The sequence below is a fragment of the Brachycentrus maculatus genome, unplaced genomic scaffold (assembly GCF_059751285.1).
Source record: "Brachycentrus maculatus isolate JH-2025_06_01 unplaced genomic scaffold, ASM5975128v1 h1tg000153l, whole genome shotgun sequence".
NCBI classification, from domain to species: domain Eukaryota; kingdom Metazoa; phylum Arthropoda; class Insecta; order Trichoptera; family Brachycentridae; genus Brachycentrus; species Brachycentrus maculatus.
In genome coordinates, this window is record NW_028280906.1 from 547,232 (window position 1) to 564,992 (window position 17,761).

A 17,761-nucleotide genomic window follows, 5' to 3' on the forward strand; every position below is an offset into this window, starting at 1 on the left:
ACATGCTTTAAGGTAAAAGAAACAAAGATTTACTAATTGCTTTATAAACCTTGTACATAAGCAAGGTAAATAATAAATACCCAACTCCCGTGTAAAATAAAAGTCATTTGGATCTCAGCGCCAAAAATTGTTTGTGTGCCACGAGACAAAAAGTTTAGCATACACTGGCTCTTGGAGTTGGACAGTTTGGATCCGGTGTGTTCCACCCTAAGTATTTCTAGTTCTGAAAGAATTATGTACTATGAAAACGAGGTACTACACACTACCCACCTTTCGCTTTATTCCCTTTTATATCTGAAACTTCAATTTGGCAGGTGGTGATAGCGAATTATCACTAAACATGAATATCGGACTACTTATTCCACACAAATATAATATACATGGCGCTATTCTCTATTCCAATAAAAAGTCCAATAAAAAAAAACAAATTAACTGTCTGTATCCTGGTATACTGAAAGTAGACTGAATGCAGTCAAAATGCGTTCTCTCAGACGAATGTGCAGCAAAACGATGCATGGTAAATATTCTCCTCTTAAAAGCTATCCAATATTTTAATTAAGATAAGCAGTAATGTAACTTGTGATTCTGTCCTAATAATTATTTATGTAGGCGGCAGTTTGCCTGCGAGTAGCTCATGATCACTATAGATATCGGCGCCTCTGTATGTGCGGACGTCTAGGAGTTCTCTACGATGGGCTGCAGTGTAAAGAAAATGGTCAATCTGCGTTTTTGTATTGCCATCGGGAGAAGTCCAAGTATACTTGCGGATGTTTTTGTGAGGAAAAATTGTACCACCTATTAAGAGCTCATTTAAGGTTGCGAGTTCGATGAGCCGCTCACCGTTATCGTTAATGTAACCGAGGCCGTGGCTACCCATCACTGTTGGACCGAGTGCTACGTTGGTGCCGACTCTTGCGTTAAGGTCTCCCATTACAATGACGCGGTCCCTTTTCGGGACCGAGGATATTGCGGAGTGCAGAGAGTCGTAAAAAGCATCTTTAACGTGATCGTCGGCATCTTCTGTGGGGGCATAGCATTGGAGTATGGTTACAGAGCTATTTGTGGTTTTGAAAGTTGCGCGTAAAAAATGGCTGAAATTAAATCGCACTGCCAAGCCAAAGAAGAGGAGTCAGGTCAACATTGATAAGTTCAAGGAGACAATGTCCTGGCTTAACTATGATATCGCCGTCAGGGAGGGACTCGAGCAGCAACATTCCGATGATAATGACCCTGTCGAAAGCACATGGCATAACATTAAAACAGCCATAGTTACGTCAGCTCAAAGGGTTCTTGGAATGAAGCCGTCAAATCGACCCAAATGGATGTCGGACGAAACGTGGGGATTGATAGAAGAAAGGGCCAACATAAAACTCCTAAAAGATGCGGAAACTGACCAGGGTAAGCTCGAAAGTCTCCGAGCGCAATATAAATGGAAGCACCTGGCTGTCAAAAGATCCGCAAGGCGGGATAAACGCCGTTCCCTGGACACAAAAATAGCAGCAGCCGAACAAGCAGCCCGTAGAGGTGATACTTCTAAGCTTTTTAAGATTACGCATCAAATCTGTGGTAAGCGGCTCTCGACCGCAGGCCCAGTTCGTGGCCCTAGCGGTCAAATCGAGTCTGAGCCCGATTGCGTGAAAAGCATATGGAGAGATCACTTCTGCCGCGTGCTAAATCGTCCACCCCCTTTAGACCCCCTCGATGTGCCCTCAGTTTCTGCCCAACTGAACATTCCGCGAGCATACGATATTTCGCAAAGCACTCCAACGAATACCGAAATTATATCAGCTATTAAAAAGCTGAAAAACGGAAAGGCGCCTGGTGTCGACGAAATACATACGGAATACGTCAAGAGTGGCATGGACGCTCTCCTCGACCCCCTGTATCACCTACTTTCAAAGGTATGGGAAGAGGAGAGGTGCCCGAAGGATTGGGTAAACGGGGAAGTTGTAGCCCTCCACAAAAAGGGTGATCCGCTGTTGTGTGATAACTACCGTGGCATTACTCTTTTAAGCGTTCCTGGAAAAATTCTGGCACAAATAATACTGGCAAGAATCCAAAAACCAATAATGCGAGTCCTCAGAGAGAACCAAGCGGGCTTTCTACCAGGCAGGGCGTGCGCTGACCATATACATAACTTACGATGCCTGTTACAGCAAAGTAACGAATGGAACTGCGCCCTTGACTGCTGTTTTGTAGACTACGAAAAAGCTTTCGACAGCCCGCATAGGTCTTCTCTTTGGAATATCATAGAAGCATATGGAGTTCCTGTCAAAATTGTGGCCATTATCAGGGCGCTTCACACTAACAGCGAATGCTGCGTTAGAATAGATGATGTGTGCAGTGAACCATTTGAGGTCTCTACTGGGGTGAAGCAAGGCTATGTACTAGCCCCATTTCTCTTCATCATCATGTTTGACTTCATCCTACGAATGTCAATCCCACCGGATCGAGGAATTGCAGTGAGTCCTGCTCAGAAATTATGCGATTTAGAATATGCGGAAGATGCAGTTCTAATAGATACATCGATCGGAGCCCTGCAAGATATAATTGACTCCCTCCAAATAAACTCCGCTCGGTTAGGCCTAAGAGTGAATGCCAAAAAGACCAATGTCATGTGCAACTCAGCCTGTCTGGACCGAGATCAACATCTTACTTGTGAGGGACGAGCGCTCGTTCGAGTCGACACCTTCAGATACCTTGGAACACTCATGGTGGAGGATGGTAGTGTCCAGAAGGAACTGAATGTACGGCTCGGAACGGCAGGAGCTATATATTCAATAAAATGAGCAATGTCCGGGACTCACCGCTTTACTCGACAAAAACCAAGTGTCGTCTCTTTAACGCCTGCATCCTAACAGTGTTGCTATACGGATGTGAGTCGTGGCACCTCACCAAAGCTCAAAGCAAGAAACTAGCAAGTTTTGAAAATAGATGCCTGAGGCGAATACTAAGTATAAAGTGATATGACTTCGTCAGGAATGACGATGTGAGGAGAAGAACTCAACAGCCCCTCATACTGGAAGTCCTGAAGAGAAGAAGGTGGACATGGTTGGGACATGTCCTTAGAATGCCACCTGAGGGCATCAACCTCTCATGTTTCTTCTTCCAACCCCGAGGATTCCAACGCCCCGGAAGGCTGCTGACGACCATTCACCGACTATACTCAGCGGAACTTCGAGACGCCGGACTGACCTGGGAGGAAGCCAAGGAGATGGCGCGTGACAGAGTGACTTGGAGACGACTCGTGTTGGCCATATGCTCCACCTAGGGAGCGAACATGGAAAGAAGAAGAAGAAGAAGGCGGTAGTTTGAAAATTAAGCTTGGGTAACTTAAATAATCTTAAGATGTTAGTATTTGTCTTCTTTCCATCTTTGACGATTCTTCTCGGGCCCGGCTCCCGTATGTGGCTCTGGTATCCGGAACCATTGTTACAACTAAGTTTATCTTCTTCTTTTTCCATGTTCGCTCCCTAAGTGAAGCATATGGCCAACACTAGACATCTCCAAGTCACTCTGTCACGCGCCATCTCCTTGGCTTCCTCCCAGGTCAGTCCGGCATCCCGAAGTTCCGCTGAGTATTGTCGGTGAATGGTCATCAGCGGCCTTCCGGGGCGCGGGAATCCTCTGGAGTTGGAAAGAGAGACATGAGGGGTCAAACCATTTCACTTCCCATCTGGGTGGGGCAATTGTTTTACTTACGGGGATACATTCAATTAGTATATTTGGATACATATTTTTAAAAAACTAATACGCGGGTGGGTTAAATTCGCAAAAAAAATCTACCCACCTAATGTGCATGCATGTCAGTGTTTTTCTCATGCTTATCAGTGTATGCATTACACTGTGATGCTTGATTGTCATTCACAACAATATCCCCACCTCATGTTATCCTTCAAAATACATTGTAATAACAATAAGTAAAGGACATAAGAGAAGATACAAATAGAAGAAGAAAAACAACACTTATAATAATTAACTGACTTACTAAGAAAAATGTAAAATAAACTATTGGATCTACATTAATAATATCATATTAAATATTGATTAAACCTACTTACATTATTTGTGAAAAGCATTATTTGAATTGAAAAATTGAAGGCGGCAAACCAACTGCGCATTCGCACTATCTACAGCCAGCGCCATTACCTTCAGTGAGAAATATGAGTACTAATTTTATACCAAATGCGCATGCCCACCGTCTTAGAGATGTACAGCTGCCGCCGCGTACATCGATATCGATATTAACTATGTAATCGATGTCCAAATTGAAAATTAATAAGAGCACCAATTTATTATTGGATTCTGGTAATAGACGGGTATTAATAATCACTCCGTCATGTTAACTTGATCGGCATTCCATCTTTCCAAAACATTTTTATATTATGATAAGTGCAGGATTGATCACCTTACTTTCACATAATTTACAGTCAACGTGACACTGCAGCATTACCCTATCCGCACTGGGTGCAGATGAAGGTTAAATTAGAAAATTATTAATCATTGCGCACAAAGAGATTTTTTATACACATAATTTTAAATCTTGCCTTGTTAATTTCTTATTTAAAGATGTCGATTCGATTCGAAAGATCCATGAAGATGATAAGTGCCTTAAATAATAAAACTGCATTTTTTAGTTTTTTTTCCATATAGAACAGCTTCACTTTTTGACAAATTTATTTGTAAAATGTGTTTCGTCAGAATTCAAATTAAATTTGTACATGGTCAAAAATTAGTTTCTTACTAATAATGAGAACTGGCGATCAGCACCGGACATACCTTAAATTCACAGGACACATGCGTCCAGGCAAAGGTTATAAGGGAAGTGAAAGTAAAATGCTCTTATTGATTCGTTAATGTGTATATTCCAGGTCTATTTCAGTAAGTGACCGGCCGCAGTCTCTAGATCCCTCTAAATCTGGCGCTGCTGGCGATGACGATCTCACAGCGTAAATGGAATGAAAGGTATAACGCAACTAAATATGAACTAAGATATGGAATTTTGCTAGCACCGGGAATCAAGTATAAACTGGACTGCCAGCCATGAAGATTTGACTATCATTCGTCCGTGTAAAGAGGAGATATGATTCTCTTCAAAAGAGATTATGTAGCATAACGTAATACAGTAAATAAATAAATAAGTCTCGCTACTACGCCACGTGTCTTCTATCATCTGTTATTATTTTATCAATTTAAGTATATTATCGTGCAAGTATCGTGTGTATTTGATATTTTCTGTATTCTACATTTTATTTTTATGTCGAATAATGGGCTAAGAATCAAAAAAGGCAACATATAATAAGTAATATATTTATGATCATACAATTATCTCAACAAGATTTAGGTTTCATTTATTGATTCGGCAGTCACTTTGTGGTAAAACCTATCCATTTTAAGAATCAAAATATAATTACTTGGCATATACCACTATTTATCAAGTAAAATTAAAATTAAAAGTGGCTAGGTTTAAACAACATTTCATTATATCAATAAATGGACCGTTGTCGAACAACTTTTGCGTACAATGACAACTAACAGCTGACTTTCGAAAACAGGAAGAGTTAGGATACACAGTTAATATCGATGAAATACTGTGTTGTTCCCATTCCTAAAATATTTGCATAGCGCATGCGTAATCACGATACACATAGTACCTATCCGCACCGTCAAACGAAGGGAGGGCGCTGAGCGACACGAATCGCTGTCGGGCAGATAGCATTACTAGCATCGGTATAAGTTCCTTGTTTACTCAAACCCCGCCATATACAGCATGTTCAAATTTCAGTTTCATTGATGTTGTCCGCCTCCTTAAAATAAAAATTGGTGATTTTTTACTTTCAATATTTATTCAATATGAAATATTCAATATTTATTCCTGGACTTAAGTCCTGCACTACTTGAATCAGTCCGGGGTGATATAAAAAAAAATATTGGATAAAAATCACTTGAATCGAACCGGGGACCAGCACGGTAGCCAAATACGCTTACCAATACACTATGAAGGCAGTCGAAATTCTAAATCACAATACAACTTAATGCACACTAAATCACATAAATCAAATAATAAAAAAATCACAAAAAGTTGGGTCAAGGTTTAGACCCCATTTTCTGTTTATAATCAATTGCTTGGACATAAAATCTTATATATAATGAATTATTGTGTAAATATTACTATTACTATTTATTATGTTTTTTAAAATACTTTATTTTTCAAATTAATTTGAAAGGAATAGTAAGGCGTGTTGGATAGAATAGCAAAATTAACCTGTTCGGGAGTGAGTTTTTACTAACAAAACTGTATCTGGGAAGTGAGTACACAACCACAAATGGCAGTGGCAGTAGCATTGTAAAAATAAATGTCACCAAGCTTTGGATATAATCGCGACCGTACATGTACACCCATACGTCTTTGAATAAAGTTTTGTTTGGACGACTTTGTACGGCCATACTTCAGGACAGTTTAAGTAACTAATACTTTGACGCCGCATTACACATGGGGTAGGTGGAAAGGATACAACGGTGTTTGATTTAACCGAGACCTTAAAATTTAAACTTTACATCCCCACAATCTGGTTTGGTTTATTTTTTATTTAAAACGAATTTAATTAAATGTCGTAATTATTTACTTATGCGTACAAGCACTGTATGTTTATTGATACATAAATAGTGATCACTGTTACAGTCTTGCGGTACGGGGCTGACGACCGTCATTGGCTGGTTTAAGTGATCACTTTACACACGTGTAACATTCACCAATTCTACCCATTATTGACAACCACACTACTCAAATTCTTGGAAGTTCCGTATATATGAACCAATATAGAAACCTTGTTCTTGAATCACTAGAACTTCACTGGTCGTCAGCCCCGTAATTGCCCAGACTTCCATATTCTTCTTCATCTTTGATGAGATATCAAAAAACAATATGAAAACTCCTGTAATTGGAGATAATCCAGACTTTGTGAACAAGTATTTGGACACACTCAAAATGTTGTAAAATTTAGGACTTCTAGCAAAAAAACAAACGAAAAAAAATTAAGCCTTATGACAATATTTCTTTTGTATATTTGGAGCAACAATTATATAAATATTTCGTAATACATTTTAAAAACAGCCTATATATGGCCAACGCACAACGCCATAAAAACGCCGCCTGGAATGTGACCAAGTTATGAACTAAAATATCTACCTATTTTATTTGTATATGCATACCTACGATTCTATTTTCGATCGGCTTTGCTGGTAGGCACTCTAAGCTTGATGAAAAAAGGTTTTTTCCTTACCCTTTCACTGCGCATACAAAACAACGGAATAGAACGAGACAAAACAATGCGTGCCTTCTGAGAAAGAGATCGAGCATTTTTATAGTGCCTAGCTTCGGGTATATGTACCGAGGAAATGGAAATGAATCATTGGGTTTTTTAATAATTTGAATGTTAAATGAACAAATATTGCTGCTAATTAATTAATGTTATATTATGTTGCGTGATTGGATGGTCACAAAGTACAAGTATGATTTGTGTTTAGTATCATGTGGATCCGAGTACGAAGTCTAATTATAGATAACAGAAACATTTCAAAATAGCGTGGAATATGGCGAGCCATATTTACTATAGACGATAATCATGTTTTATCACAACAGAATACTATGTTTGTACAACGCGGACATAAAATTGATATTTTAGTAAATACTTTTATCTGGTTTGACGACTGACGACAGAAAAAAAAAACGAAATGCCAGGCAAAAGTGTCCGAGTACTGTTTTATCTATTACAATTTTTTTATCAAATAAAATTGTTTTACACGTATAAATGAAACTTTAATTTGTATAGTAAAAGATGATGCAATATTTAAAAAAAAACTTAAACAAATATTAATTACAGATGCAATCGAACACATTATGTTCAAACAACAGCATTGGAATTCACCTTATGCTCATTAGCAAACATTAGGCTAAGTTGTACCCTAGTATGTATGTGCATGAAACATATACTTGCTGTACCTGGCCACGCGTCGCTGTGGCTCAGTAAGGTCAAATGGAAAAGAAAAGATAAACATGCGTAAAAGAGATATGCAGTAACCCCCTATAACGTTGACATAGGTACCGCGTTATCGGAGGGAACGTTATAGAGGGGTAAGAGGTTTTAAATTCTATTTTAATTTTAAAAGACTCATTTCAGTCATTCCTGCTGTTTAAGATGTTAAAATACAATTTAAAACAGTTGCCCCTTATAAAGTTTATTCCGATTACGTGGTACCTATCTCAACGTTATAGGGGGATTTACATGGAGCATGTGGAACATTGTTTGGACATGTGGAACGAATGAGTGAGGAAAGAATGGTAAAACAAATTTATGAAGCGAATGTAGTTGGAAAAAGGAGCAGAGGATGGCCGAGAAAAACTTGCAAAAATCAAATCATTGAAAGTGGTCAGGTCGGGAGACGAAATAATCAGCGGGTATGTATGAGGAGATGCGTTAATGTATGAGGAGATGCGTTTTGAACGGGACCGTCCCGTTTTTAGATAGCCTATCCAGTTATATGATTTTTTCATATTTATTCCTCTTATTTTCTTTATCAACATTCTTTTTCTTTTTATTAATACATAAAAATTATGAAAAAATACGTGTTTTCTTGAATATACATACTTTTCCGTAAAAATTGGTAGATGTCCCGTTTTGAGGACAAAAATAAATGGTCAGTTTAAGCATAACTCTCCTCTAGACACAGAGATTATGTAACCATGCGAGAACTATTTTGTTACCATTTTTGATGGATAAAATGGAAACGAAGTAAACGAATGGAAACGAACATCGAGAGCATGCTCTCCAAGTCCTCTCTGTCAATGTAAACGACTGAGGCGAGTAAAAAAGTCAATTGGTGGAGTTCTTCCGATTGTTTGAAGAAAAAAAACGTATGTAAAAATGCTCTGTACGGATTTGGGGTAAGAATGAAGAACTCAATTTAAGGTGTAAGTTTAGTTTCTTTTTATTATTTTTATAAAATACATACCAAAAAATCAAGGCGTTTTTTTGTTTTTAAAAAAACCCTAATTTGGTTTTCGCTTCAACTATTTTTGGTAGATATCAATCGCTTTAAATTAAAATTGTTGTGCCTAGGAAAATTATATTTCATAATAATAATAATAATAAAACCCTTATCCGCACCTCAATGGTGCATAGGGCACTGCGTCATATAAACGCAGTGTAATCTTGATCGTTTACGCATGAAGGAAAGGTGATCAGCCCTCCGCTTCAGGTACCAGTCCAGGGTAATATTGAATAAATATAACAGTGAAAAAATCACTTATATTTATTTTACCCCCCTTGGGAATCGAACCCGGGACCTACAGAACGGTAGCAGAGCGTGCTGACCATTACACTACGGAGGCGGAGGAAAATGATATTTACTTATTAAAATATTGGCGCCCGCCCCTGCGGTACCTACGTCTACAGTGTGTATGCGCGCCAATTAAAAAAAAGATAATGGTATATTCTAGGAACTAGCACAATATGCATGGCTAAATATACCTACTTCCTACCCAGGACCGCGCCAGACTAAATAATTACGCCAAAGCTTCGGTGAAGCGCTCTCAAAGAATATAAAGGGATTGTAACATTTTATACGGGACCAGGTGCATTTTTTTTCTAGCCATTTACATGGTAAATTTGAATATCACAGTGTCAAATAGGGAGCCAATAAGTATGTGAAAAAAACCGAACCTTTTTGTTATGCTAAATCTGAGATCTTCTATAGTCATCGACTCGTGCCTAAAGGCTATATACACCATGGACCACAAAATGCTGAATACTCAGTCCAAAAAGGAGGACAGAAGATCTTTTGACATCTGTCAGTATCCCGGTTTATAACGATTTTCCGGGGTTTTGCTCATCGCAAAGAGAAAATCGATTTTATAATCGAAAACACAATTTTGTTTGTCTTTGTGCATCCATTGCATACATCGCTCACTCCTTTCAAGAACGTCATAAATCAAAAATCGTCAATTTTTACTTGTGCATGTTTTCGGAATGCCAGTAAAATGTACTATATCCCACCAAAAGAGGCATATTTTTAACTTAATATTTACCCGCTACAGGGCAGATAGTGTAGTTTTTGCATTTTGAAGAAAAGTATTGTTTAATTATTTTTTTAAAAATAAACTAGTTTTTTTCAAATGGAGAAAAAACCTTCTGGTCTAACCTAAAAAGATCTATTGCACAGTAAAAAGTTCAATAAGTGGCTTGATGTTTACTTTTATAAATTGTATTATATTTTTAAACTTTAAAAACATTCTCCTGAAAAATCTAGTTTTTTTATTTATGACGTTCTTGAAAGGAGTGAGCGACATATTATAAGAATTCACGACATGTTGTTAGGAAACATGCAAAAATCAATCAATTGCAGATAGCACTTCATCCACAAAGTGGTATAGAGGAGCAAAGTGGTAAAGTGGTCGGCAAACTTACTAGTCGAAGATATAAAATATACACATTACAACGAAAAAAAAAATTGAGAACCAAATCAGTTTGCAATTCTAATACTAATAAGGATTTTATTCATTAATAAAAAAAAAAAACAACTTTTGATAGTGAGGCATCCATAAGAACACTACTTATTGCGATAATGTCATTGCATCTCCTTTAAAAAAATATCAAATATCTTTTATCAAGTCAGTTTGTATGTCGTTCTTTTTAGCAGGTTTCCAGGTTCTCATCGATAAGACGATGTCTCAGTTTGGTTTTAATATGGTTCACGCTTGAAAAAGATTGTTGGTAGGAATACGTAGATTCGAAGAGCTTTCATAATGAAAAAATAATAATGATAATTTATCGCCATATATTATGTAATATTGTTATGCAAGTTATATAATACAATAATAATTGTTATAACATGGTTTCATTTGCAAATGATAAGTTACTTGCATTTGACATATACATGATCGAGAGGTCATCTGCACAAGTGTAGGAAATCATCGCATAATGAAATCATTTGAGTCTTGGGATACATTGTGTCAAACGGGATTCATTAACCCCAAGCGATAACATTTTGTTTTGGCCTTGCCCCGTATCTTGCTGCCACGAGCCACGAAATATCGTTTGATTCTCATTTCCAGTGTCGTTCATGTGCTTACATTATAAACTTAAAATTTGAACGGAATGCAATATGCATCAACTAAAATATCGAGCCAGTGCTGGCCTTTTCTGAGAAAACTCAATCAATAATAATATATAAAACAAATAATTTAAAGGTCAATATTCGGGATCTCAAAAACCAAAAAATTAAGGAATCCAGAAGTCAATAAGGGGGTCGACTTCTGACAGGCAAAATTTTCATCCACATTTCGAAAAGATAATACATGATATATTCAAGTACGACACTTGAATATATCGCATATTTTAATTTTTCGAGTGGAAAATTTTCGAACGATCTTAAAATAACAAACTACATACTTATGCCTAAATAAGTTTGTGTGAACAGGTGCGGTTGCACGATTATTTGCTGGAATTGTTCAATTCAATCTTACGAAGCTGTGGATAAAAATTAAACATTCAACATATACATAGCATATATGTATTATATAAACTATCCAATAAGGCATGTGTTTGATGTGATAATAAATCGGTATTCCTATAACTTGGCAATCTTAAGAGATCGTAGCCAGCACAAGCTCATACTAGTACCCCGAAAGCACAGGCAATTTCTACAATTTTCCTACTCCTAGATTCAAGAATTTGGAGGACAGGATTGATCTCCTTACAAATTTTAACGATGGCACACGCTTAAGTATAATTCCATAAATTCATAATCCTGTAAATTGTTATGTTTTTACGCATTTTTATTCATTCTAAATTATTTACTATTGTGCTTCAATTAACGCTATTTTGTAAAATGATTTGTTCGCAGGGCAAGTACAATCCACCATTATGTTCTAATGTCCAGGGTGACAGCGGCAGGGAAGCTGATGACCCTATTAGGATATCCTTTGATGTTTAGCCTACTTGCGTGTATTATTATTCCATTCGCATTTAATTTCATCAAGTTCACTTTTGTTTAGTACACCGACATTGGATTTAGAACGAAATATAACACACATACGTTTACCAATATTATTGTTGGTTTAAAACGTTTAATCGTGGAATAGATGTTAAATGTAATTATTACGTACAGATTACCAGAAGTACATACAATTTTGGGCCATGTTTATTGATCGAGTGATGTTCTATCGGTAGCCTATGAAGGATTTTATCTATTAAATTTATTTCTCTACGTTTATAACATTTTTCTATTTTATCTATTATCGTTAAATATAGTTTTATTTGTTGAATCTAAACACATTATAATAATTCTCGATATATCGTTAGGAAACCATGATTAAGAAAGCCATGTAAAATGTAATCAATTGCCGATGACACTTTATGCACAAAGTGGCATAGCGTTGCAAGTATTGAAATTCTCGATATATCGTTAGGAAACCATGATTAAGAAAGCCATGTAAAATGTAATCAATTGCCGATCGCACTTAATCCACAAAGTGGCATAGCGTTGCAAGCTGACAATATAACAAACATGCATAAGTATATGTATTAGATTACTGGTCCCAAACTTTTTTGATCTAGCGCCCCTCTGCCGATATTTATCGTCAACGACGGGTAAGAGATCGCCAGGATTTTTCGACGTTGAGGGGGGGGAGAAATAATAATTTGCTGTCTACTTTCGGCCCCTTCCTTCTCCTTTAGGATCCGTTCACATGGGGCGATATCATCCACATTCATATGTATGAGATAATAATATTATGTACTTTTATTTATGTATAATAAATTGTACGGGCTTTGAAATATTTATTTTTTATTGGAGGAATTAATATATATTTTTTTGCATTTCACTTTTCAAATGTTCATTACATTCGTTCATATATATTTCAAACATAAACTATTAATAAAACAGGCATAGTCTGAGCGTGTGTATACAATATGGTATAAAGCCAATTTCAAACTAGAAAAATTTATGTAAAAACAAATACTAGAAAAATAAGGAACATTATCAAATCAAAATAAATGTTAAAACATATCGCTCACTCCTTTCAATAACGTCACATATCAAAAAACTTGATTTTTCAGGAGATCGTTTTTAATGTTTAAAAATATTATAATATGCATTAAAAATCTAGCAACTAATTGAACTTTTTACTGTGCCACAGATCTTTTTAGGTAAAACCTGAATGTTTTTTTTCCATTTGAAAAAAAATTGTATGTTTAAAAAAATAATTAAACAATACCTTTTCTTCGAAATGCAAAAACAACACTTTCTGCCCTGTAGCGGGTAAATATTAAGTTTAAAATATTCCACTTTTGCTGGGATATAGTACATTTTCTGGGCATTCTGAAAATATACACAACTGAAAATTGACAATTTTCAGTTGTGCATGTTTTCGGAATGCCCAGAAAATGTACTATATCCCAGCAAAAGCGGCATATTTTTAACTTAATAAAAGGCAGAAAATGTTGTTTTTGCATTTTGAAGAAAAGGTATTGTTTAATTATTTTTTTTAAATATACTTAATATTTTTCACACGGTGAAAAAAACCTTCAGGTTTCATCTAAAAAGATGTGTTGCACAGTAAAAAGTTCAATGAGTGGCTTGATATTTATTTTAAATACATTTTATTATATTTTTAAACTTTATAAACGATCTCCTAAAAAATCAAGTTTTTTTTATTTATGACGTTGTTGAAATGAGTGAGCGATATCTATGAGGCATATATCGCGTAGATATTACGGTAGTTTTATTTATTTTCGTATTAAATACAAAATATAAACCGTACAAAAGCGATTATTGTTCTCTAGAAAGGGTTGGTTATGGCTCAGGGATATGCGAAGAGCGCTGATGACTCGGATCCAGTAGTTTGATTTGATCGGCTCTTGATTTCGTCCTTTCAGCCCCCACCCTTGCGCAGACTCCCCATTGGCCGGTGCTATATGCACAATCATTGTGTACCGTACATTGGACATACTGCGCGCAGCGTCATTGCACCACTTGCATCTCGGCTATAGGTACCTACATTTCATTCGGTGCATACAAATTAAGCCATATTTGGCGATTGCCGTATTTCTCGCGGATCGTTTTCTCCGCTTTCTTCCAATCGGATTTATTCGCGGAAAAAATATTTCAATCCAAATCTTTTTCGTTATTAGATTTTTTCACGTTAAACTCCTTAGACAGCGATTTGATAGTCGATAATTGGACGAGAATTAAGATTGAAATTTCAAGGACGCGTCATGTTTATTAGGCAAATTTCGATACATTGTCGGGTCTTGGTAGAGGCGAAGACAAAATCTCCCATGATTCGCGGATTTAACGTAAATTTTGTTTGTGCGTAAATAAGAAACCCGACGAATTAAAAAAAAATCCGGAACTACAATGGATGTAATATTTTTTTCGCTATCTCGAAAATATTTAATCACAGACATATATCTCATATTTTAGTTATCACATACCATAGATACAGTACTTCCAATTAGGCACCAATCAATGATAGTGTAAGTATTAAATAAACATAATATTTTTTTGCAATTTTATATTGTACTGCCCTTAACATGCTCTCTCTCTGTGTTTAACGCTAAATCTATTTAATTTTATATTTTTTAAGGAGTTTAACTTTAAACGCGTGTACGTGTTTTTGTTTTTTTTATGATGCTTGAAACCGACTTCTGAAAACGAATTATTTTGCATCAGGCAACTCGTTTTTTCTCGTGTAACCGAAAATATAAATTTTTAATTTTTCAAAGTGAAATATTTGTGTTTTTATTATTTACACGAATATTTCAATTTCATACTTTTTCTGTGAGCCTAAGCGGCAAATTATTAGAAATAAATATCAAATGTGGTAGAGTGGGTTCGTACCGAGTAACTGACTGAGTCCGCGACACTAACCACGGGATTACAACACGACACTTTATATTGCGTACAGCAAAATGCGTATTGTGTAAAATTTCCACTATAAAAATGCATGCAGGGAAATTAATACAAAAATATAAAGAATACGTATGCTGAAAGAAAAGCACGAGGAAAAGCCTGCACTCGTAAACCGAGTAACTCGTAAATAAAAAGCGCACCCAGTAGTAAGTGTAACATACATAATTTTCCTAGACGAATTATTGATGCACAGTGATGCCCCGCATAACGAACGATGCGCACAACGAACTTCTATTCATCCATTACGCGACTCGCACAAGGAAACTCGCTTCACACAACGGCCTACAGGCCTACGGTACACCGTAGCAAAGAGCTGACAACTGAAGAGCTCCGAGCACTTCTAGTCTAGCAACATGACGAAGCTCAAAGGGAAGCTACATCTGACAACGAGGAGGAGTAATCAAGTCCAGCAGTCTCAAGCCGTCATCAAGGACATCAGGGACTGGTTGAATGGGAGAGGTTCGGGAGTTCACCAGCACCCACTACAAACTTAGCTGAGGCTGATGTTACAGTACCATATTTTATACTACAAAACGAATCAAAATTTTCATCGGGAATGTGCTTCTAGAACGAATCAAGTACGTTATGCGAGGCATCACCGTTTATATATTCGACTCCCCTAGATCCAAGAACCTGGAGACATCAACAAATAGAGCCGCCAATAATTTGGCAATGTTACCAATATTAAAATAAGTCCAGCGTTTCTGTGACGTCATTCATCACCAACTTACGAAAACAGCGTATTTACGAAGGCAAATTTTCCACAAAAAAATGATGAATGAAAATATTGATTAAATCGGTTGTTATAAACACAAAACGAGTCTAATACAATCCTTTATAGGTTGAGTATGATAAATTCGATATTCCTCCCGTCTCATAATGATCCATGGATTCGGCAGTCACTGTGTGGTAATATCCATCAAATTTTAATAAAAGTTTTACTTGGTAAAAACCAGTATTTCTCAAAATCTATTGTGACACGTGTTTGGATGCATTCCACATCATTTTTAATCACGCGGATCAATGTCAAACACCGTAAAATGACGCGGAATGCATAGAAACACGTGTCACAATAGATTTTAAAGTGGTATTTAGCTTACCGAGTAAAACTTAAATAAAAAAAATTAAGAAACCACAATTTTCCTGATTTGTTTATTTCTAACTGAATCAATCATGATATTAGTTGGCTGCTAACTGAATTAAGCATGATATTACTTTACTGCTAACTAAATTAATCATGATATTAGTTTGCTGCTAACTGAATTAATCATGCTATTACTTTACTGCTAACTGAATTAATCATGATATTAGTTTACTGCTAACTGAATTAAATCATTGCTAACTGAATTAATCACGTAGGGGTACCCATCCCTGTATTGGAGAACGACATCAATGGTCTAATAAACGTGTTAAATTATTTGTTGCTAACGGAACATTCGTATATTGTAAAAGTATGTACATATGTACTTTCATAGGTAAATGTATAGGTAATTCAAAGGGGCTCTTCACAAAGCTGCGCAGGGACAGATTAATTCAACATCATAGATTTACAATAGAAAAATATAAAAACTCTGAAACCGGAGCTTTGTCAGATTATAAGGCGCCTCTCAAACTATGTGCCGCGATACAGATGTTTCTTAGAAAATAACGTTTAAAAATACTAGTAAAAATAATAGTCAGGGTAAATAAAAGTAGAAGTAAATGATACTAAAAATAAATATGTAAAATGAATATTTGAGTTTTTCAAAAGCGATTTCATGAAATTTTCCATGACCAATTCGCACATTTGCGGCTGTATGTCCTCGATAACTTCACGAATTCCATCTTTAAGGTCTTCGATCGATTGTAGAGCATTGGCATAGACCTTATCTTTCACGTGGCCCCAAGGAAAAAAGTCTCAAGGTTTTAATCACAAGATCTCGGGGGCCAACTGTGATCACCTCTTCGAGAAATAACACGGCCAGGAAATTTTGTTGCAAAATTGCAATTGTTTCGTTGCTTGTGTGGCACGTAGCGCCGTCTTGTTGAAAATAAACGTCGTTCACATCAATATCTTCCAATTCCGGCCATAAAAAATCATTAATCAAAGCTCGATAGCGCAATCCATTCACCGTAACAGTTGCACCAGCCTCGTTTTCGAATAAGTAAGGTCCAATCACACCGTTAGCCCAAAAACCGCACCAAACAGTGACACGTTGAGGGTTTCGATTCTTCACATCACCAAGTTGTCCCAACAGCTCAATTTTTTTTAAACAAGTTTCACTATTGCTAGCCGAGAAGGCGCTTCACGACGGCCAAAAAGTGCTTTAGTTTTTTGAACTGTGACTGCAAAATTTTCACCATTTCTGTGGTCAATTTTAACAATTTCAATGCGTTGTTGAAGCGTGTATCGTTGCATTTTTATTAATCGCGTAGTTTTATATACGTATATATATATATATATATATATATATATATATATATATATATATATATATATATATATATATATATATATATATATATATATATATATATATATATATATATATATATATATATATATATACATATATATATACATATATATATACATATATATATATATATATATATATATATATATTATATATATATATATATATATATATATATATATATATATATATATATATATATATATATATATATAAATACATATATATATACTCGTATGTATATTCTTTATAATACAGACTGACATGCGGTTTCAAAATACAAAATTCATTAAAAATAAGTTTAATTTATTCACAATGCATTTCTCTCTTAC

At 35.9% G+C, this 17,761-nt stretch overlaps 1 protein-coding gene across 1 annotated transcript; it reads left to right on the plus strand.

Annotated features, from left to right (window-relative positions):
- The first annotated feature begins 1,043 nt into the window (after window positions 1–1,043).
- On the plus strand, window positions 1,044–11,994 carry LOC148308659 (uncharacterized). Its single transcript, XM_088261387.1, has 2 exons — window positions 1,044–1,934; window positions 11,905–11,994. The coding sequence occupies exons 1-2, from the start codon at window positions 1,044–1,046 to the stop codon at window positions 11,992–11,994; spliced, it is 981 nt and encodes a 326-aa protein (XP_088117513.1).
- The last annotated feature ends 5,767 nt before the right edge of the window (window positions 11,995–17,761 follow it).